This window comes from Marmota flaviventris, chromosome 19, assembly GCF_047511675.1.
Source record: "Marmota flaviventris isolate mMarFla1 chromosome 19, mMarFla1.hap1, whole genome shotgun sequence".
NCBI classification, from domain to species: Eukaryota; Metazoa; Chordata; class Mammalia; order Rodentia; family Sciuridae; genus Marmota; species Marmota flaviventris.
The window spans coordinates 30,407,393-30,428,678 of NC_092516.1; the positions used below are offsets into that span (position 1 = coordinate 30,407,393).

Here is a 21,286-nt window from a genome sequence, read left to right on the forward strand (position 1 = left end):
GACGAGGATTATGGGATTTGTAGTTTAGGGTCTTCGTTTGGAAGATGGCCGCGCAGCAGCTGCCTTCCAACTGCGCATGTGCCTTGGTCTTGAGCGCTCCCCTTAGGGGGCGGAGCTTGTGCACGTCCTCGCGCCTTCTCCTCTTGGCGGGAAAAAGTAGGTCGAGGTTGTAGGGGCTTGCAGAGTCACGGCTGCGGCACGCTGTGCTTATCACCTTCAGGTCTTCCTCGCCCCAGAAGGTAGCTGGCTCCTCTCCAGTTGCAGATGAAGGTGCAGGGTGCTGCCAGTTTTGGCACCTGTGTCTGAGGAGAAGGTTTCTCTTCAGGGCGATGACCAACTCTTGCCCCTTCTCCTCAGAACCTCTGAAACTCCAGCTCACCCCCAACAGGCGAAAATGACCAGTCCTGTGGCGGGCACCGGCGGTGTGCAGGAGAGCGAGGCTCCCAGGCCTGGGCGGGAGGGGCGCCCGGGGACACCCGCCCCTGGGGGAGTCTTGGTGGGGAGGGGACCGGCTAGTCGCCGGTCCACCCTCAGGGGAGTCGAGAACCTTTGGCTCTGTCCCTAAGAACTGGTGAGGGGAAAGGGAAAATGGAAGCTCGTCCGCAGTCGGGCTCGACCTCGCGCCCTGTGAGGGGAGGTGGTGCGGCGCCTGGGAGGTCACCGGAGACGTGCTTCTTTAAGCAAAAGCCACCCAAAAGCCCGGTTCGGGGGTTTACGGCTGCGGGGGGGTGCGGTGTCCCACAGCAGGAATGTGAGGGCCACCAGCCATCGCGCTAGAGAAGCGGCCGACCCCGCTTCTTTGCACCCTCTGAACTAAGAAGCTGTAGTTTACGGTGAATTTATTGATAAGCTGTGAGAAGTTTAGTTCGGGTAGTTGCTTCTGAGGGTAAATAACTTGGTGTGGGCATAAGGGTTCCTGGAAACGACTTTTCATCTTGTGAAAAAGCTGAAAATCAGGTTTGAGGAGCGCGCATGCGCCCGAGCCCACCTACGCACAGAATGGACCCTGCTTCCTTTCACGGCTGGAGAATGAGTGCGAACCACGTGCTGCTAGACAGTGATGCCCAGGGGAGCGCAGACTCTTGAGACTTTAAATATAGCCTTTAAATAAGTTCTGAGGCTCACAGAGTCCATGGTAAAGTACAATTCTAAAGGATTTGCTTTTCTTAGACTAATGACTGGAGGAACAATATGAAGAGGGAATCTTAAAAGCGGAATTATTATTTTTTTTAATATTGCCAAGACTAAATTATTTTACTAGGTAAGGTCTTTAACTTTTTGATAGAATTCTTTTGTTCTCAATTTATGGAGGGCTCCAAAGAGTTTTTTATGTGGTTTGTGTCTATTGATGTTAACATATTAGACATTAAAACTCTGAAACATGTAAAATATTTACTTAGAAATAACTCATAAACTCGCTATATAATATTTTTGGGAAAAATGCATTTTCCTAAACAGAAGACATTTTAGTGGGAAGAGTGGCATTGTTTATATTTTCACAAACCTCATGTCTGCTTAGTAGAAAACAGCCAGATTCTCATCTGTTTCAATCTGTTGTAATATCTTGTTTTAGTATAAGTGTATGAGAAAGCCAGGCGTGGCTCAGGAGGCTGAGCCTGGCAACTTCAAAACCAGCCTCAGCAACTTAGGGAGATCCTGTCTCAAAAGATAAAAAGGGCTGGGGATGTGGCTTAGTGGTAAAGTTCAATCCAAAGTAAAAAAAAAAAAAATAGTATATGAAAAAAAAATGCAGCTTAACACAGATAATTAGTTGGAAAAGGAAAGAATCCTCAGGGATTTTGGACTACATTTTGAGGATGCAGTCTGGGCTGGATAATTTTATCTCAGTATTAATTATGATTTTTTAGTGTTTTATTTTTCTTCTTGGGATTGAACCCAGGGGCACAACCACTAAGCCACATTCCCAGCCCCCTGGTCGCCCCACCTTTAAAAAAACATTATTCAGAGACAGGGTCTCTACTAAGTTGCTGAGATTGGCTTTGAACTCCTGGTCCTCCTGCTTCAGCCTCCCAAGTCACTGGGATTACAGGCATATGTCACCACACCTGATTTTCTTTTATTATCTTGTTCTAAGTTCTTTTAGTTCTTTTTCCCTTCTCTACTCTTTTTGTCCCCCATGTGCTGGGAATTAAACCCTTGCTAGTGCTAGGCAAATGCTCTACCACTGAAGTAAATCCCTGGCCCCTACCCTCCTTTCTTAGGTTGAGTGAGTGGGATACAGTTTATGGGATTTTCTGGTAATTTTACTTCCTATGGTAAAGGTTTTGGGACTGTCTCTGTGTCTTTATTGTCAGCTTCATCTCTCCTTCCCTATCTCCTTTTCATCTAAGGTAAGAAAAAAGAGAAATGCTAATCCTGGATCTAGAGTCCTTAGTCTGTTCAGAAGAAAGTTGGTGATGTTTTCTATATTTATTAGCTATGATTTCTTTTTTTCTCTCTGAACCAGATTTCAATATTTGTTATTGTAGAAAGAAGGAAATTAATCTGAAACAGGGAGCAGAAACTTGAGTTGTCACTTCTTTGCTTTCTCTTCTCTGTGGGTCAGGCTAGAACTCTTGTTTAAAAGTAATGGTCTTCATCATATTTCTCCTTAGATTAAGGGGACCTTTAAGCATCACAACTTATAGATTTGCTATGTCTTGTTAATTTAATAATAATACACAATTCTATCCAGTTGCTTGGAGTTTCAGAAACACTTTGGCCTAGAAAGGTCTGTGTAGGTTTAGATAAGGATTTGAACCTAAATATTAGAAAAGTTTGTATTTTTACATTGGTCAAAGTATTCTTTTTATTACATTTGAAGAATTTAAAATAAAAAATATATTTTTCATTGGTGTATTACAGTTGTATATAATAATGGGATTTTTTTTACATATTTGTACATGCACATGGCATAAGAGTATAATTTGGCCAATATTATTCCCCAGTATTCCCCTCCTTCCTCTGATCCCTTTCCTCTACTGATTTCCCTTTGATTTTCATGAGATTCCCTGACTTTTCTAAAAGTTAATTTTTTAATTGGTAATATGTATGTTATAAAATTCAGAAATAATGCAGTATCATGAAAAGCTTCCTTTCATTCTCATCCACCCAGATCTACTGCCCAGAGGCATTTTGATCAATTTTTTATATATTCTTCCAGAGAAAGTTTATGGATAAACAAGCATATTATGTAGACATACATTTTGAATAGCCAAATATCATCTTAAAAACATTAATTTTCATTCTACTTTTCCTCCCTCAGTACAGCTGTTACAATTTAAATTATCTTCATGGGTACTTTTCATGAGATTTTTCAAAATTCTGGAGTCTAGGAGAAGATATGTTTGTCATTTATGGTCACATTTTCATTTGTGGTCAGATGTTCCTTTTGCAGCTTAGTAAAGTTTCTAGCTTTTACTGAAGATCATATTAAAGAAAGAGAACAATTTGCTTCAGCATTTCTCCCCCAAATTTCTACTTGCCTTTTTTTTTCCCCCTGGAGAAATTATGTCTGGGAATTGGTGGTGATGAGTTAAGATGGACACAGTGAGGAAATGTGCTCCTTAATATAAGGGAAAACTAGTTACTTCAGAAAACCATATCTGAATTGTTCACATTTATGAAATTAAGAAAAGGAACAGAAAAATATCAAAGGATAATTTAAAAATACTTTGCATGTAGCCATGAGGAGTGCATGCTAATCAAGCCCCCAATACCTTTTGAGTTCACCTTCTGATCTAGATGGTGGAACTCTAACTTGAACAAGTTTGGCATTTGAGTATCTTAAAGTCTTCAGATTGTTTAACCAGAAGTGTCTAGGAACCAAAAAGACTATTTTATGTTGCCTTTATGTCTCTTTGTGGTGGGAGATTAAGTAGTTAGAAGAACTGAGTGTCAGTTCCAGGGTCTTCAAAATTCAAAACCAACAGCCAGAAACAAGATCACTAAGTAGAATGGATGTGTTTTTAGGATTTAGAAGCAAAAGTCTGGGTTGGTCTGGGTTCTAATATGTATTAAGACTAAGACTTTGGGCAAACCATTTACCTCACGTTGTGTATTTTTCTTCTGTAAAAAGAGGAGCTGAGACTTTATGCCTCTAAAGCCCTCCTAGAGCTATATTGTTTGTTACAGTCACCAAAATCAGGAGGCTGGGATGTCATTGGGCTAATGCTTGCCTAGCATGCTCCAAGCCTTGAGTTCAATCCCCAGCACTGAAAAAAAAAATGGTGTGTATGCTTTAAGCCTATGTGTTTTAACATGTATTCTTACGTATGCTTTCTGTATGTTGTGTTAAAATGATGGTGAAACATTGCATTAGACTATTGGGTTTCAGCACAGCTCAGTTAACAGCACCAACTTTGACAGACATGTTCTGATTCTGGTTTTATGGTTTATTAATTCTTCAATATCTTTAAATTTTGTAAGCTGCAGTTTCTTCACATATAAAATGGTATCTAAGATTTGTTGTGAGAATTAAATGAGATAATATATAAAAGGTAAAGAAAATAGTGTTGAATATATGTTAACCATTATCATTAATTGCAATATCAATAGTAAGAATGAAGCACATTTAGAACCCCTCTGAATAGATTGATGAATAGCTATGAATATCAAAGAAGGTGCTGAAAGTTCTTATTACTAGGTTTTAAGTAGAAGAGTAAGATAGAAGGTTCAGTTCTCTGAAGACTTCTGCTGGTTTATGAATATTTCTGAGCTATAAACAGACATTGGTAGAGTCCAGTATTTGGGAAAACATTGGCCTTAGGATCTAAGTAAATGGAAAGCAAACATTACAATGATGTCAAAAAGGGGATTCTCTATGCATAAGAGAATTGCCAAATTATTGGTATTCGAAGTATGTAGTGGAACTTCAGGAAATGGAGAAAAGTGCTCACTCTTGAACTCCCAGGACTGTCCAAGCCCTACAAACACTACTTGTACTAATGCTTCCACCACTGCCACTCCTATGGCTACCTAGTATGAGTGCCCACCTTACATAAAACATGGTTCTAGGTACTAAAAATACTAAGGATTTTTGCTCATATTTAAAACAGTAATTCTCATTATTCCCTGGTATGTAATTGGTACTGATGAATTGGGGAGAAGTATTGTCAAAAAAGCAGAAATGTAGTCAAGATTCCCAAGCAAATAGATATTAAACTCAAGAAAACAGGGAGAGGAAAAAGTAATCAGGGTCCAGGGTTTTAGCTCATTGGTGGAGTACTTGCCAAGTGTGTGTGGGCACTGGGTTTGTTTCTCAGTACTACATAATAATAAAATAATAAAGGTATTGTGTCCATCTACAACTAAAAGAAGAATATTTTTTAAGTGATCAGAATCATCGTTCATTTCTTTTTTCTAACAGAGGCAAAGAAAGCTGTGTTTCTCAGCTGAATGATGACAACATTGCAGAAGAAAGAAGGTGAGCCAAGAATGAGGGAGGTTCACTTTATATATTTATCTCATTTTCTCTTTCTGAACATCCTTCCCACCAAAGGGCAGTTCAGTTCATATATATTTTCTGTTCACTCTGTTCAAATTTCTACTCTGAAAGATACTTTGAGCAGAAATAAATATGATTTCTGAACTCATAGGGAGAAGAAAGACATTTAAACATCTATAACATAAAGTTAAATGTGGTAAGTGCTATCTGAGAGGTGCAAAGTATTATAAAGGCTCAGAAGAAAGAGATATTACTTATACCAGAGAGGATCAGTGTAATTTCATGGATGAGGTAGCATAAGATTGGCCCTTGAATAGTTTGTAGATTTTGGCTAGTGCTTTGAAGCTAAATTCTCAAAAAATTTTATTCAAAATTAAGCAAAGTTTTAAAAAATTTACACTTGAATACTCAGATTTCTATATGCCTATATTTTTATCACCTTTGAATTGGTTCCCAAACCAATTTGGGACTGTGCCAGAATCAACTAGTCTTATAAAATTATAGATTTCTGGGCCTCACTTCAGTCTACTTCATCATAATCTGAGGGGGGCGGGTGATGTGGAACAGGCAGGGACAGACCTAGGAATCTGAATTTATTAAAAATTCTCCCCATATAATTCTCATGTGGCTAGTAAAGAGACAGTGTTCAGCAATGTCTGTTAGACTGTTTCATAAATTCCATTTGATCAATTTCAGAATGTGGGAAGGGATCAAAGAAACCCTTTGCCCCACCTACACAAAAATTGCATAGCATGATACCGCATGGCCCCAACTCACACAGAGACGAGACCCTGGGGATCAGTTCTCCAGTGGCAGAAGCCAAGGCAAGCCCACCAAAAGCCAGGTTAGAGAAGGAGGAAAAGGCAACTACAGAGGATGGTCCAGGGGTTGGTCAGGAGAAAAAAGGAAAGGCTCAAGACAAGCCAGCAGAGAAGAAGGAAAAGGTATGAGTCACATTAATGAACTCTCATAGGAAGGTTCCTCCTACACTGCCCCCAGCCCCTGGGGCTAGACAAACAATCTTTTCATGTTGGGGAACTTCATCCTGTAGTTACATTATTATATTTGTGGTTTTTATTTTTTTAACTTCTGTTTTCTTCCCTAAGAGGCAAAAAGATATTTTGATGAAAGCATTTGATGAAATAATAGAATGAGGTAGGTTAGAGGTGGAAGTAGAAGTAGACAGAAATATTATAAACATTTCTCTTTTCTTCTACTCCTTTATTCCCAGGACATCTGGGATAAAGTTTATGAACTCCTTAGGTATGTTGACTTCATACCTTCAGTCCTGTGAACTTAACTGCCTCATCTAAAGGAGGCTTTCCTGACTGGCCAGAGGAAAGAACTATGAAAAGATAAGCAGTTTTCCCTTCTTACCCTCATCTCTGCAGGGAAAATCAAGTCTTACCAATGCAGAATTTGAAGAGATTGTCCAGATTGTGCTTCAGAAGTCCCTTCAGGAGTGCTTGGGTACGGCTTGTGGTAAGAGAAAAAAGGTTTCAGTTAGGTAAAGTGACTTATCTGAGAAGTAGTGTAAGTTTGACATATTTTCTTCTCTTTCTTCCTCATAAGTAAAGAAACATTAGACAAGACTTTGAAATACTTAATTCCTTATCAATAGGACCATGGCTAACCCACCTAAGATAAAAGGTACAGACCTTTAGAAAAGTGGATTACATTTGATTTCAGAATATAGTCTTAAACTAAAAAAAAAAAAAAAAAATTGGGGGCGCAGGCAAAACTGGGAATTGAACCCAGGACCACTCTATTGAGCTACATCTTTAGCCCATTTTATTTTTATTTTGAGACAATGTCTTGCTGTGTTGCCCAAGCTGGCCTCAAACTTATGATCCTCTTGCTTCAGTCTCCCGAGTAGTTGGGGATTACATGCAGCAACATCATGCCCATCTCACCTACATTTTTAAAATGCTCTTTTTTATAATATTTTAAACTGCAATTTTAATTCATTTCTATATGTTTACAGTCTACTTAGGAAAGAAAAATTATTTTCCCAGATTTGAAGAATTTAGTCTCCATCTATACTTGTATATTTCTGTTTTTAATGTTTTAACATCTTCTTAGGGTTTTGGTTTTTAGAAGAAAGAACTCTATAGTATAGGCCCCAGGGCCTTCTCCATAAAGTTTGAGGCTAAGGAGAATGGTCTGACACTTCAGCCATTTCTCAGGTATACTTCTGTTCCTAGAAGGGGTTTGAGGAAAAGATAATTTGTGTGTGTGTGTATTATTTTCACATATACAAAATAAAGTTATAATTATCTAGCTGTCCTGGAGTGAATCAGATCAGTCTGGAAAGGCTTGAAGAAAGATACAGATTTCTAGTTTTTTTTTTTTTTCTGAAAATTTAAAGATTTAGGTTTTATCATATGACAAGTAGCTAAAGGTAAACTCTTCTAGGCACAGGAAAGAGACAAATGTTATGGTTAGTAAATATTGAGTGATTGTTTTATCACTTCTCTGCTTATAATAATCTGTTTTGGGAGGGATGGGATCTGGTCTTAATTTTGCAGAGACTTCCTGTGTTCAGACCAATTCCCAGTCAGACAAAGAACCAGGCATTGCTTCTGCTACTGATAATGATAACGCTGTTGGGTAAGTTTATCCCAGGGAGGCAAGTTAAACATGGGGAATTAACATTGGGAAATGGTGATTTATCTATATATCTAGTCATTTATGGTGTTTCTACTGATTATAGGCATGCACCACCATGCTCATCTCACCTAAATTTTTAAAATGTACTTTTATAATATTTTAAAATGTAATTAAAAATTATATAATTTTATTTCTACTGATTTCTCTCAGCTAAGGAAAGAAACCTCTTTCAGCTGAGGAAAAAAATAAGCAAGTAGACGAGTAAAATGACCTCAGGTGGCTTTAATGGACGTAGGATTGGTATTTTTTTCCTTGTTCATTCTAATTGTGTGCTGTACCACCAAGCATACCCTTACCCCCAAATCTAGAAATCTTTTATCTTTCTTTCACCCTTGAGGTCTTTCAAAAGTTGCTCCTTTTGACTTTTTCATTTGAAAATATCATTTTCAGAGAGAGGAAAATGATACCTCATACTCCAGAGACTTCAGCTTCTGTAGAAGATGTCCCAGAGACAAGAACATCTAAATCAGCCCAACTGGTTCCTGCACCTTCTGAGAAGAAATTTAATAGACTTTCCTTAAGCAAAAGAAAGAGGGAAGCTCGTAAGTGTAGTCAGATACAATTTGATTCCTGACTTAGATACTTAAAGAAATGAGAGAATGGGACAGTTAATAGGCTGAGAATTTTCAGTCCAAGTCTTGAAATTATTGGGCTTTGATTGCTCTTTTTCACTGACCTTTTCTATCTACAAAGATTCTTTTCTTCACCTCCTCACCTCATAATGTTTTGTTTTACCTTCCCAGAAGATGAAAAAATGGAGAAAGTTCAAGGTGGACATGAGTGCAGAGAGAAAGACCAACCAGAGAAAATGATTCAGGGTGATTCTCAGATCAGGGGTCAGCAAAAAGGGGAAGAAAGTGGTTTTGGTGAGTTTATTCAAAGTTTATCACTTGGTTTGGCAAGCCCACCTGGGCTGAATATTCAAAATGGAGGAGAGAGACAAGGATTAGAATGTTAGAGGAAACTGCAAAGACTCTAACTTTCACAGTTGCTTGTTAAAGAATATGCTGCTGAGGAAGAGAAAGATTCCATTCATTCAGTCATTTATTCACATAATCCTTACGTACCAGGCATTTTAGATAGTACCCAGGCAGAAAACTAAGATGTGGTCAGAAAGGTAGAAGAAAAATTATGAGAGTGGTATCACAGATATCAGAGGAGGAAAGAATTTGAAGAAAGAGGGAGTGCTTAGTCATGTCAAATGCTACCGTGGAGAAGCCAAAGAGGGTAAATATTTGAAAATGCTCAAGGATATCACAGTTAGGAAGCCATTAGGGTTTGATAATAGTTATCATATGGATTGGTAAGGGTGTATGGATGGTTATAGTTAGTTGCAGAGTAAACACTTTTTAGTTAGTATACATGTGAAAATTAAGAGGGAGAAAATGGACAGAGTGGGAGAGTTGTGGGAGGGATATTCAGTTTATAACTTTCTTCTATCTATCCATCTATCCATCCATCTATTCATCTATGAATAACAAATGAGACAGGGTCTTCCTGTGTTGCCCAGGCTGATCTCAGACTCCTGAGCTCAAGTGATCCACCTGCTTCAGCCTTCCCAAGTACTGGGATTATAGACATGTGCCACCATGCCTAGCATTATCTTTTAAAAGAGAGACTTGATCATATTTATATGTTGAGGGAAATTTATTTATAGAGGGGGATAAATTGAGATAGGAATGGGAAGAGATTCAAGGAATTTGTCCTTCACCAGGAAGGACACCTTAGCCTTTGAGATGGGTTGAAGGCAGAGTCACAATGAATATGGATTTATTTATTTTTATGAATTTTTTTTTGTGCTGGGGATTGAACCCAGGGCTTTGCATATGCTAAATATGCACTCTACCACTGAACTATATCCTCAACTTATTTGTTTTCTTAACTACACTTATTAGTGTGTTAATTGTGTGCTATGTACATTAGGAGCTAGAAATACAGTGATGAATAAATTTGATAGCTCTTATTCATAGAATTACAGTTTTTGTGTGTTAGATAATAAAAAGTATAATATGAAATAATCAAGGTGACATTTAGATATTTATGACAAGAAATAAAACAGATCATACAATATATTAGTAGGTTCAAAAATTCAGACATAAATAGCTAATACTTTGGGAGAAAACAGGCTTGTACAAAAACCCCCAAAATAATAGAAAACAAAATCCAAAGTATAAGGATTGGTATAGTAAAAAGTCAGGTGGTATCTAATATGTATGTGTATATGTACATTGTTTTGATTGTAAAAGCATAATAGAATTTGCACAAACTTGGAAAAAAACTCTAGAAAGACTATGCGGGTACCAACAAGAAAGATAGTCCAGATTAGTGAACCATTCCTCTAATTACAATGACATGGTAGCAATAAGGATCTGGAAGTATAATCTAATTGGATGGTCAGGTGGTCTGAAACTCAGATCACCACAAGGGAGTGTTCTAGGTAGGTTTGTTTCTTGAAAAGAGAACTTAAGAGTTTTTTTTTCTTTTGGTTTTATTCGAACAGATAAACTTAGATGTACCTGTTAAGAACTATTCTTGGTATACTGTAGACCCTGTTGACCTGCTCTCCAGTTCTTCCAAATAAACCAGTGTCATTAGGTTTATGTGGCTCCCTCTTCTATACTCATTACCACCAGGATAGGATTTTAGATTCACAGATATGAGTTTGTTCCCTAGGTGGCGCCTGTGTGTTGAATTATGATTGTAGTGAATTTGTCAGCCTCTTGCTGTAAGTGAACCATTCCTTCTGTTTCTTACAATTGCCAAGGAAAGGAGTCTTCTGGAGAAGAAAGTAGAAAGGGGTGAATCCCCTAAATACAATTTTCACTAAATATTGTGAAGGAAAAGAAGAGTGTCACTAGGAAATGATGGAGACCTAAGGAAGATTGGGATAGTCAGGGAATTTCATAGGAAATTATATTTCAGATGTAACCTGAAAAAAAAAAAAAGAAGTTATTCAAGTGAAGAGTAGAATAAAGTTTTAGGTAGGGTAAGTTTGTCATATTCCCAGTACCAAAAAAAAAAAAAAAAAAAAAAAAAGAGTATGATTGGAGTTCAGAGAGCAAGGGAGGGAAGTGGGAAAGTGCCTTAGGAAAAATGGAAAGAACTAGGCAGTGGTTAGATCAATGACCTTGACCGTGCTATAGTGAAATTTTTATACTTTAGTGCAGTGTGTCATTCTTAATTTCTTTTTTTATGTGCATGATACTGGGGAATAGAATCCAGACCCTTGCACATGCTAGGCAAGTGCTATACCACTGAGCTATGTCCATAGCCCTTTTTAAAATCTCACTTTGAGTCAAGGTCTTACTAAATTGCTTAAGCTGGTCTTGAACTTGTGATCCTCTTGGCTCAACCTTCTGAGTAGTTGGGATTACAGGTGTACATCACCATGCCTGGCCAAATTAATGTTTAAAATGATCCTTTAGTGATAAATTAGTGGTTGAAATATGGGGAAAAGAAGGAGGAGTCAACCAATTACTAGCATGGCTGGGATTAGGATGATAAAAATGGAGAGAGAGAAAGAAATAGATAGTTTTATGATAAGTTTTAGAGATAAAATTGTGACAACTTGGTAATGAATTGGATATTGGGGATAGGAAGAGAGGAAAGGTTCTGTCAAAGATGTTTGGTTTTTGGCTTAAGCAGTTATGTAAAAAAAAGTGATAAGAGTGGAAGAACAACACATTTGTGGGATAAGATTCAAGTTTAGGTGTACTAAACTTGAGATCTTTGTGAAACTTCCAAATAAAAGTATCAGGGTTAGGGATGTAGTCCAATGGAAGTGTATGTACACATGGCCAAGTTCAGTTCTCAGCAGAACACACACACACACACTGCCAAAAGACAAGGTGGATTCTGTAATTCGGGTATGGAAATGGATTTCAAAGATATGGGAATGGGTGAGCTTGTCTAGGGGAAAGTATAGTGTGGGGAAAGAAAGCCCATGATTGGGCTTTGGAACTGTGACATTTAAAGATTGGAAGGAGAATCCAGCAAAGGAAACTGAGGAGGAAGCTGTCTGAAAGATGAGGGGAGGGGACAGGAGAATGAGGTAACACAGAACTCAGGATGCTAGTGTTTATGGAATGAATGGCCAATTGAAATGCTGTTAATGTGTGTCTGTGACATCAGTCTTCATTATCCTGGAACCACATATGATGAACATCAGTTTTTCAGAGCACATTGTCTTTTCCTTTCAGTTGTTTGAACAGAAACTTTAAAAAATTGCTGTCATTGGATATTTCATCCCAAGCCATAAATATCCAGTTTTATATCATTAGAGTGGTTTCTTTCCATTCATTTTCTTGTGAATAATTATCACTTTCACACGAGAGAGTGAATTTACCAGAGGAACATAATGGTTGGTGATATGAATTGTGAAAATATAGTAATACCTACGTGCCTGGTTTTTCTCTAGCAACTTTCAGTTTCAGGAGTGTAAGCACAGAAAAGGTAGAAACTGGGTTCATTCAAGGTGGTGTTTTGTCATGGGTGGAAGAAAGGACAGATAAAAAGGCAGCTGAAGATGTCTGCAAGAGAGTCTAAGGAAGTGTTAGAGAACCAAAGGTGATTGGTTCAGAGTGAAGAACAGAGGTTGTTACCAAGCAGAGAAGATGGGAGGAGATAGTGGATTGAGAAAGTTGCTATAGGGCTCATTGAATAGGTGAGGTAGGAGAGGACAGGGCTTTTTTTTTTAGTTTTAGGTGGACACAATATCTTTATTTTACATTTATGTGGTGCTGAGGATCGAGCCCAGTGCCTTGTGCATGCCAGGCGAGCACTCTACCACTGAGCCACAACTCCGGCCCAGACAGGGCTTTTTTTTTTGGTCAGAGAAGATATTTGAATAAATGGATCAAAGGGTTTACGATTCCCGTAGATGGCTGGTTGGGGCATGTGGAAGTGGGAGTGGATTACTGAGGTGGCATGGAGGAAAAATTTAAGGAACTGAGAGAATGGGGGTTTTTGGGGTGGTTTTCCTGTGGTCATCTGGACTGAAGTCTAGAAATGGAAGAAAATAAGACAGCTGGATGCCAGCATATTTACAGGGGAGATGGAAGGATGGTAGAACCTCAAAGGAAGAAGAGATTTAAATATAGTAGCAATGGAAGTAAGGATGATGCTGGCGCAATATTCTGTCCTGAGAGACATGGACAGTGTGAGAAGGGACAGAATCCACTTAGAGGGCTGGGGTAGAGGTCAGGTTGAGTGTCATTAGTATGTCTTCAGGCTTCATAAAGGAGGCAGAGGCTCAGAGGTTAAGTATATGTGAACATTTGTTGCTCAAGTCTGGAATTTCAAAGGACACTGTGGAAGAGTTTGGGAGGGGAAGTGTGTGGGACATGAAGTCAAGATGTGGGGATACAGAGGTTGAGATGGGAATTTAGAAGGTAATGGATAAATGGAGGCTTGGCCTTTGGGGCCCAAAGCAAATGGGAGAGAAGTGCTAGACTTAGATCAGTGTCTTTGGGAGGAGGGTGAACCCAGGGCTGTTGGTCTTAGAGGTTTCAATTTGGTGATTTGGTAACAGGTAAATCAGTTGAGATTCAGATAAGAACTGTATATTGAGCACAAGGGAGGCTGGTTAGCCCTTCAAAAGAACTTTTCAGGAGTGTCATACAACAGAGAATGAAGCACTCTCAGGAAAAATACCAGGCAACTATTTTTTTGATGGGGGCAGTGTTGGGGATTGGACTCAGGGCCCAACACATGCTATGCCAGCACTCTACCACTGAGCTATACCCGCATCCCCAAGGCAATCTTTTTATCTAAGAACTATTAATACAGGAAACTATCCTTCTGCTTGCTTGAATTCCGAGTTTTAATTTAGTCTGATCTTCAGCAAATAATTATCTTCTCTGAGCATTGGTTTTCCCAGTCATAGGGCAGGGATTGGACTAGTTGATATGTAAGATTTATATAGAGATGTGATTCTGGGGGAGTGGGAAAGTTATATTGATTTTTAGTTGGATTGAAGAAGGAATAACCTATTTTTGAGTCTTTTATGAAAGTTTTTTTTCTTGTCACAGGTCAATGTTTAGTTTGGGTCCAGTGTTCCTCTCCAAACTGTGAGAAATGGAGGCGGCTGCGTGGGAACATTGATCCTTCAATTCTCCCAGATAATTGGTCTTGTGACCAGAATACAGGTAGAAAAAAGTAGAATTTTTTTTTTCAGGTTTTATCGTTCTTCCTTCTTTCCTGATATATATTCCTTAGATTAACTATGACATAGGTGTATTTTACACTCAAGGGGTCCTTGTAGTGACTGGGAGAAAGGAGCTTCTTATCCTGTGGAGATGACTGTGGGCATAAATAGTGGGAGAAAGACATCCTGTAGAGTTACATGAAGAAAGGGCCTGGAATTCTGAATATATGTATTGTGTGAATTTCATTTTCTTCAGTATTGGTCTGATCCTCTCAATCCTGATTAGAATATTGGGCTGGTAGATAGCAAGGGATATGGGATTTATAGGGGAAAGCAGGTGAGAAAGACCCAATGATCTTAGAATTATAGAATGTTTGAAACTACTTTGAAGAAATAATGAAGATCTTGTCTAGCTCAGTTATTTTACATATGAGAAAATAGTCTCAGAGAAATTACTCTCATACTGCTCCAAGGATGGGAACAGAGTCACACCAGGGTTTGTAAGTGGGAGTTTGGAATCTCTATAGAGTATCAGGAGGTAACACTCCTACTTCTCCTGGCTCAGGCTGCATTTCTTCCATGGGTCTCTATTCTTTTCCTCCAGGTGCTACTTTTGTTCTGCCTGCTTCCTATACTACTTCCTTCTTGTTCTCTCATAACCTGCATCTAGATTTCTACCTCATGAGTGTCTTCCTATCCCTTCATTCCTTCTCTCTCTTGGCAGACTTGGATTATAATCGCTGTGATATTCCTGAGGAGATCTGGACAGGGCGTGAGAGTGATGTGGCCTATGCCTCCTATGTCCCAGGATCCATCATCTGGGCCAAGCAGTATGGTTACCCCTGGTAGGGCACCATGATAAAGAGAAAACATCCATCCTGAGCTTGGGAGTGGTAGATTCAAGCAGGGAGGGAAAGAAATGGCAGACATTTGTAATGGGAACATTACTTGCCTTAGAAAGAACAAGGTCTTTCTAAGGTTTCTCAAAGTTAAGGTCTCACTTAAGTTAGACTGATCTTTAGCAAGTAATTATTTTCTCTGAGCATTGTTTTTCCCAGTCATAGGTTGGGGAATCATGAGGTGAGGGAGAAGACAAAATATCAAGCTTGAGGGTTTTGAAAGAGCGTGTTTTCTTGAGGTTTCAGGAAGAAAGGTCTGGCAATGCTGCCATAACTGGGTAGAAAATGGAGGGGGGATCCAAGGCATTTTAAAATATTGAGTTGTGAGAACATGCAAAGTGAAGAGAATGAGGAAGATTAGGATAGTTTCTTCCTTAGAGATTTTTGTACTCAGGGTTGTGGGAATGTGCATAAGAGTAAGACAACTCTACTAGGAAGACTCTGACCTTCTTTGTACATTGATGGAAGTCACTTTAGTCATTTGAAAGTGACCACTGGAGGGGACTAATGAGGGACCTTTTGGATCCTTTGTTCACTAAATGTATTGCCTTTTTCTGTACATGTATATTGATTAGCTTGTGTTCTGTTTATCTTATGTCTTCTCTTGTATCCCCTATGCCTGTCTCTCTTCCCCAGGTGGCCAGGCATGGTCGAATCTGATCCTGACCTGGGGGAATATTTTCTCTTTGCTTCTCATCTTGATTCTCTGCCGGTGAGTAATAAACAAGCATATCCATCCTAAAAGATATTTAGAGTTGGAAACATAGATTTAGGCAGCAGACTTGAGTGCAAAAAAGACCTTAATTAGAGCTAGAAATATGGAGGTAAGTTCTCACCCCTAGAAATAAACTTGTGTTTAATTAAATCTTTACCCACTTGTAGGGCATTTATGTTTTGATAAAGATGCTTTGACTAGAATTCCTGAGGTCAAAATGGAGGAATAGTGGGATGAGGTGGAGTAGGGGATTCAGACTTCAGGGAACATATGAAGCACAACACCTTCTTTGTAAGTCCCCTTATCTTTCTCCACTACTTGTGGCAAGAGGAGAAAAGTAGATAGGACAAGAGCTAAACAGACTATCTTTTATTACAGTCTAAATACCACGTGACATTTTTTGGAGAAACAGTTTCTCGTGCTTGGATCCCAGTCAACATGCTGAAGAATTTCCAGGAGCTGTCCCTGGAGCTAGCAGGAGTGGTGAGCAAACCCGTGTGGAACCGGGGGGTGGGGGGTGTCTCTTGTGATACAAGGAACTGGAAGACAAAAATCTTCCCTTTATTAAGTGTGGTCTGCTCCCAGGGGAAACTGTCTGGAGATGGTCTTTGGTCTGATCAGTTATGCCAAGGGTAAAATTATGCACGAGGCACTCTTCTTTTTGCTGGGTTGCAGTAAGGTAACAATTTTTTTCAGTCTCCTTCCCTGCTTGCAGATAGTGGATCTTCCTGAAGATGAAGGTACTCTACAGTTGAGCCAAATCAGGACTGACAGACATGAGGGCCCAGATTAATTTAGGATTTACCGTTCTCAGTGCTATGGACATTTTGGATCAGATAATCTTTTGTTGTGGAGGGCTGTCCTGTGCACTATAGAATGTTTATCAACATCCCTGGGGTCTTCTGGCATCTAGCCCTGCCCCTGACCCTGCTTCTAGTCATGACAAACGAAAAATTGTCTCCAGACATTGCCAAATGTCTCTGGGGCACAAAGCCTCTCTGGGTTAAGTATGTCATATTTCCTTCTTAGAGTTACTTTGTGTCCAGTGGTGGCTATAAGATGAGCAAAGGCCCAGCAATTCAGGGGTCTTAGAAAAGGAAACAGAATTAAATCAAACAGTTGTATCTAAAGAAACTTGTGAGAAGCTTAAAAGTAAGATCACCTAAACTCCTTTGGTTTTTTAAAAAATGACCATTAGATTCACTTTGGAGACCAAAATGTCAATTGAAAAAATTTCTAGGAATTGGTGAGAGGTTTATTAGAAGGAAGAGGAGTGCTGTTTCTGAGTGCAGAAGACTGAGAACAGAGGAGTGTTATCTCAATAATTGGAAACAAATAGTTAAAATAATGTCTGGTGGGTTGCAGCATGTTGGGATCACTTCTCTAATATTTATTATTGACTGATCTTTAAAGCAGTATCTATTATTGACTGTAATCTTCTTCCATTTCAGAAAAAGTGCAGGAATAAGGACTACAGTCAGAAACTGGTGGCAGCCATCATGATGGCTCAGAAGGCAGAACAGATCAACATTGGGGTGGGAGAGTGTTCAGATCACATACTTGCTTTTATTTGGGACTTAGACACAAAGAAAACCATACTCCCCACTGCATTCCATAGTTGTTATCTTAGAACTGCTCTTTTTTCTGAGACCAGATTCCCTTGATTCCTGAAGTCATCCATTTCTTCCCATGTCCTTGAACAAATGGGATCTTCTCTCAGCCTAAAGAGACACAGTTTGTGGTAGGGGTCATCCTACCTCCCTATTTAACTTCAAGTCTCAGATATTTGTACCCTAATCTCTTTTAATCTGAGAGTTTTTCAGTCTCAGATTCTGCCCATGGGGGTAAGGGTGGGGTTGAGAATGACGAACTGAATTTCTCTTTCCCTGTTACTTGTTGAATTATGAATAAACTGGGAAAATAGATTATAGTTAATCTCTATAAAAGTCCAGATAGGCCTAATATAATATTTCAAGTGAAAATGGTGTGGAAAATGAATACAAATTTTGTCAGAACTAAAATTTAGAAGACAGAGGGCAAAGGCTCCCTCAGGAAGATAGTGGATGATGTTTTTGTTTCTTGGTTCCCTCAGGAGCGGGTCAACTTATTTGGTTTCTGGAGTCGTTACAGTGGATCTGACAGCAATGGGAATGGAAAAGGTAGAAGTGGAGGGGGAGGCTGAAGAGGAAGGAGAGAGACTCTTCCATGAAAGTGGCAGCTCAAGCTTGGTTCTGGATTCTGTAATAGGAGACTCTTGTGAATTTCATTGATCCAGTATTCAGGATGGATCGACAGATGGATGGAGAGAAGAATGGGGAAAAAGAGGGTGAAAAGAGAATGTAGATGGATAGTAATGAGCTTTGAAGAGGGTGGAATCATGATATTTGGGAACTAATTTTATGAGGAAAATATCATTTGGACACAGAAGGCAGAGTTAGAAGATGGATTCTCTGGCATCAGCTTTATAATTCACCAACTTTTTTTGTAAAAATTATTTAGCCTTTCTTTTCTTTTCCTGTTCTAGACCTAATACTTTCTGGGGCTAATAGCCCAGAGTCCTACTTGGGAAAAGAAGAGGAAGAATCAGAGATAGAGGAGGAGAAAGAAGAGAAGAGAGTAAGATTAGCTTTAAATATTGATTAGATCAGGATCGCCTTTTAGGAGAGTCCTGTAAGGAACTGGTTGTGGTGGGTTTACATTTGCTATTATCCATTTCATTTCTGTCTCAGGGAAGACCAGCTGGCTGGTCTTATGTCCTAGAGGTCTCCACCAAAGGAGGCTCTCTGCAATCCTCCTTGTTTCCTCAATTTCTCACATCTCTAGAACATTTTTTTTATTAAAATCTCAATTTATACCATATTTCTGTGGTCCTTTCTGGAGCAATTTGAGAGAAGAGTAGATTGCTTTTCTACTCTTTTCTTTCCTCTGTGGACCCTTAGGATATTCATTCACTCAGTTACTTAGCATCTCTTATTCAGGAATATGAAATATAGATTTTTCACTTTCTCTTTTAATTATTTTTAATTTATCAGCTTTTATCATGCTTGTGACCTAGCTTTATTTCCTTCTTTTATGTATTAAAACCTTGCATTGACTAATACCAAACAAAATGGGAAGGTGACCGTTGATTCCCTAAAACCCACCCGCTATTCTACAACATCCCTGTCTATTAAGACAGTTATATGACTGAATTTATCCTTTTTTTCCCCTGTTCTATTCACAGGATCCAACTTTGCCTGGACCAAAGCCAACCAAAACACATTCAAAAATGCCCAAGGCAAGACGTAAGCAAGCCTGCTGGAAAGGGGCTGCGTCTCACAGTTAAGGCAGGGCAGAAGCAGAGAGTATTAGGAGTCTTCAGGTAGCTGGGTCCATCTATCTCAGCTCCAAGACCTGAAAACACAGGCAGGACTAGCTGATTGTATCAGGGAAGAAACTGTAGGTTCCTCATTTCTGTGTTTTATAAAATGTTAGGTTAAAGATGGGAGGTTTTAAATTCTTAGCCAATAAGGATGGCTTCCTAGAGAAGGCCGACTCTCAGGAGAACAGTGAAGAGAAGGAGAAGATGGGGGGGGGGCGGCGGAATGTTAAAAAAAAAAAAAAAAAAAACCCAAGCGGGATGGGGAACTGGAAGCCACTGAGAGAGCTCACTAGATTGAGAATGAGCAGAAGATGTGGAGCAAGGCAGAGGCTAAATGTGGGGAGACAGTCTGCCCTTTCCAAGTTGTTATTGAGAGAGAAAAAATATCCTTGATATTTTTGGGGTTGGGGTGATGCAGGCATGGCAGATAGACAAGACAGGACCCTGAAAAAGAAGATAGTGAAGAGACCTCTGGGCAGTGAATCCATACTGCCTCCTGCACCCATAACGGGAAGGAAAGAAGGACAAAGGAATTCTGATCTGGACCAGCCAGGTAAGGCTCAAGGTCTAAAACACTGGAGAAATGAGATCTATATCTGCATATCCTCTCCAGGATCATTTCTGAACAATTCTACAGCTTTTCATTACATTAAAGAAGGAATGAAAATCAGAATGAAAGCGCATGCCTCACATTGTACCCGGCACACACAGTATGAAAGTATGATGGGTTTTGAGTTGATTGATTCCAGGGAGGGGAGAATACTGAGGAGAAGAGAATGTTTATTGAATGTTACTGTAGACTGGCTAGATGGGTACTTTCCTGCTTGTTCCTTTTCTTTCTTTCTGTAGCTTTATGACTCGATATTTGACATTTTAAATATAGGACAGCTGAAACTCAAAGAGTTTAAAATTTGTTTTAAGACCCATGTTGAGCCTATGGATATCCATGGCTTTAATCCAAGTCTTTCTGACCCAAAAGCCCATGTTCTTTTTTTTTTAATTAATTATTTTTTTTTTAAGTTTTCGGCGGACACAACATCCTTGTTTGTATGTGGTGCTGAGGATCGAACCCGGGCCGCACGCATGCCAGGCGGGCGCGCTAGCGCTTGAGCCACATCCTCAGCCCAGCCCATGTTCTTTATACTGCGATCTTTTCCACAGATATGTTTTCTTTGCATAGGTATTCAGAATTTTACTAAGCCAGCATAATCTTGCCTTTTAGGACTCTGAACTTTATTCCCATTGCATCTAGGCCTTAAGAAAAAATTTCAAGTTCCCCAAACCAAGGCCTCAGCAACCAACTTGTCTCAGGAAAAAGAAGTTAGAATGATGCCGAAGGGCCTGACCCCACCAGCTCATCACGTGGCCTGTCCCTTGGAGGGGAAAGAAGGGCCTAGACCCCAGGAACCACCGACTAAGGAGGCTGAAAGTATCCCCACTGAAGATGAAGCTTCCAGTGACCTGGACCTGGAGCAACTCATGGAAGATATTGGAGGAGAGTCCAAGGAGCAAGGGGAGCCACAGCATGGAGAGGATGCAGAGGGGTTCCCTGCAGCCTTCTTTGAGGAGTAGTCCTCTGCTCTTATCCTACTATTCTCTGCAGCAGGGGAAAGAGTCTCTTGGGAGGTCCCTGAGCAGTTGATAATTTTGGGGTTGTTAATTGGCTACAAGTTCAAGTCAGTTGTGCAGTTTATGTGTTAATAAAGCAGGTTACTGATGTGATTTGTTTGGCTTCTGTCTAAGCAGTGCTTCATTTTGGCTTCTTTCCTTCCACATGTTACTGTGGCATATCAGTGCCTCTGATGGGAGGCTTGCATGTCATAGGAGCTGGGGAAGGCAGTGAGACCTGAGTCCTGAGAGAACCTCCAGAAGGGTAGGTCTGGTTTCAGATCCTGGCTCAGTGATACTAGCCAGCTCTATAGCCTTGGGCAAGCACTTGAACTATCTCTTCATGCCTCAAATGGGCACATGGTCTAAGTAGGATTGATGTTTTCATGAGGTGATGGGAGGCATCAGGATAATGCTAGTGGTTACGGTGAGGGGAGATGAT

General features: G+C 39.6%; 1 protein-coding gene across 9 annotated transcripts; it reads left to right on the forward strand.

Annotated features, from left to right (window-relative positions):
- Positions 1-89: 89 nt before the first annotated feature.
- Positions 90-20,968, forward strand: Zcwpw1 (zinc finger CW-type and PWWP domain containing 1). 9 transcript variants are annotated; one of them, XM_071605818.1, is made up of 16 exons: positions 90-156; positions 5,369-5,425; positions 6,838-6,928; positions 7,948-8,056; positions 8,507-8,658; positions 8,860-8,982; positions 14,146-14,262; positions 14,986-15,106; positions 15,797-15,872; positions 16,254-16,358; positions 17,327-17,410; positions 17,968-18,034; positions 18,400-18,491; positions 19,099-19,159; positions 19,655-19,789; positions 20,489-20,968. In XM_071605818.1, exons 4-16 carry the CDS (start codon positions 7,950-7,952, stop codon positions 20,806-20,808), a joined length of 1,560 nt encoding a protein of 519 aa, XP_071461919.1. In that variant the 5' UTR covers positions 90-156; positions 5,369-5,425; positions 6,838-6,928; positions 7,948-7,949; the 3' UTR covers positions 20,809-20,968. The 9 variants fall into 9 exon arrangements, with proteins under 9 accessions (XP_071461919.1, XP_071461917.1, XP_071461922.1 ...); XM_071605816.1 differs by having other exon boundaries at positions 108-239; XM_071605819.1 differs by lacking the exon at positions 90-156 and adding an exon at positions 1,154-1,261.
- Positions 20,969-21,286: the final 318 nt, after the last annotated feature.

What these genes read in the sequence shown, in the direction of transcription:
- Zcwpw1 (XM_071605813.1), top strand. Translation starts at nt 6,199, where the DNA reads ATGATACCGCATGGCCCCAACTCACACAGAGACGAGACCCTGGGGATC. An exon ending in AGGGGAAGAAAGTGGTTTTG is followed by an intron (nt 8,983 to 14,145) that starts GTGAGTTTATTC and finishes TTCTTGTCACAG; the next exon opens with GTCAATGTTTAGTTTGGGTC. An exon ending in CTCATCTTGATTCTCTGCCG is followed by an intron (nt 15,873 to 16,253) that starts GTGAGTAATAAA and finishes CTTTTATTACAG; the next exon opens with TCTAAATACCACGTGACATT.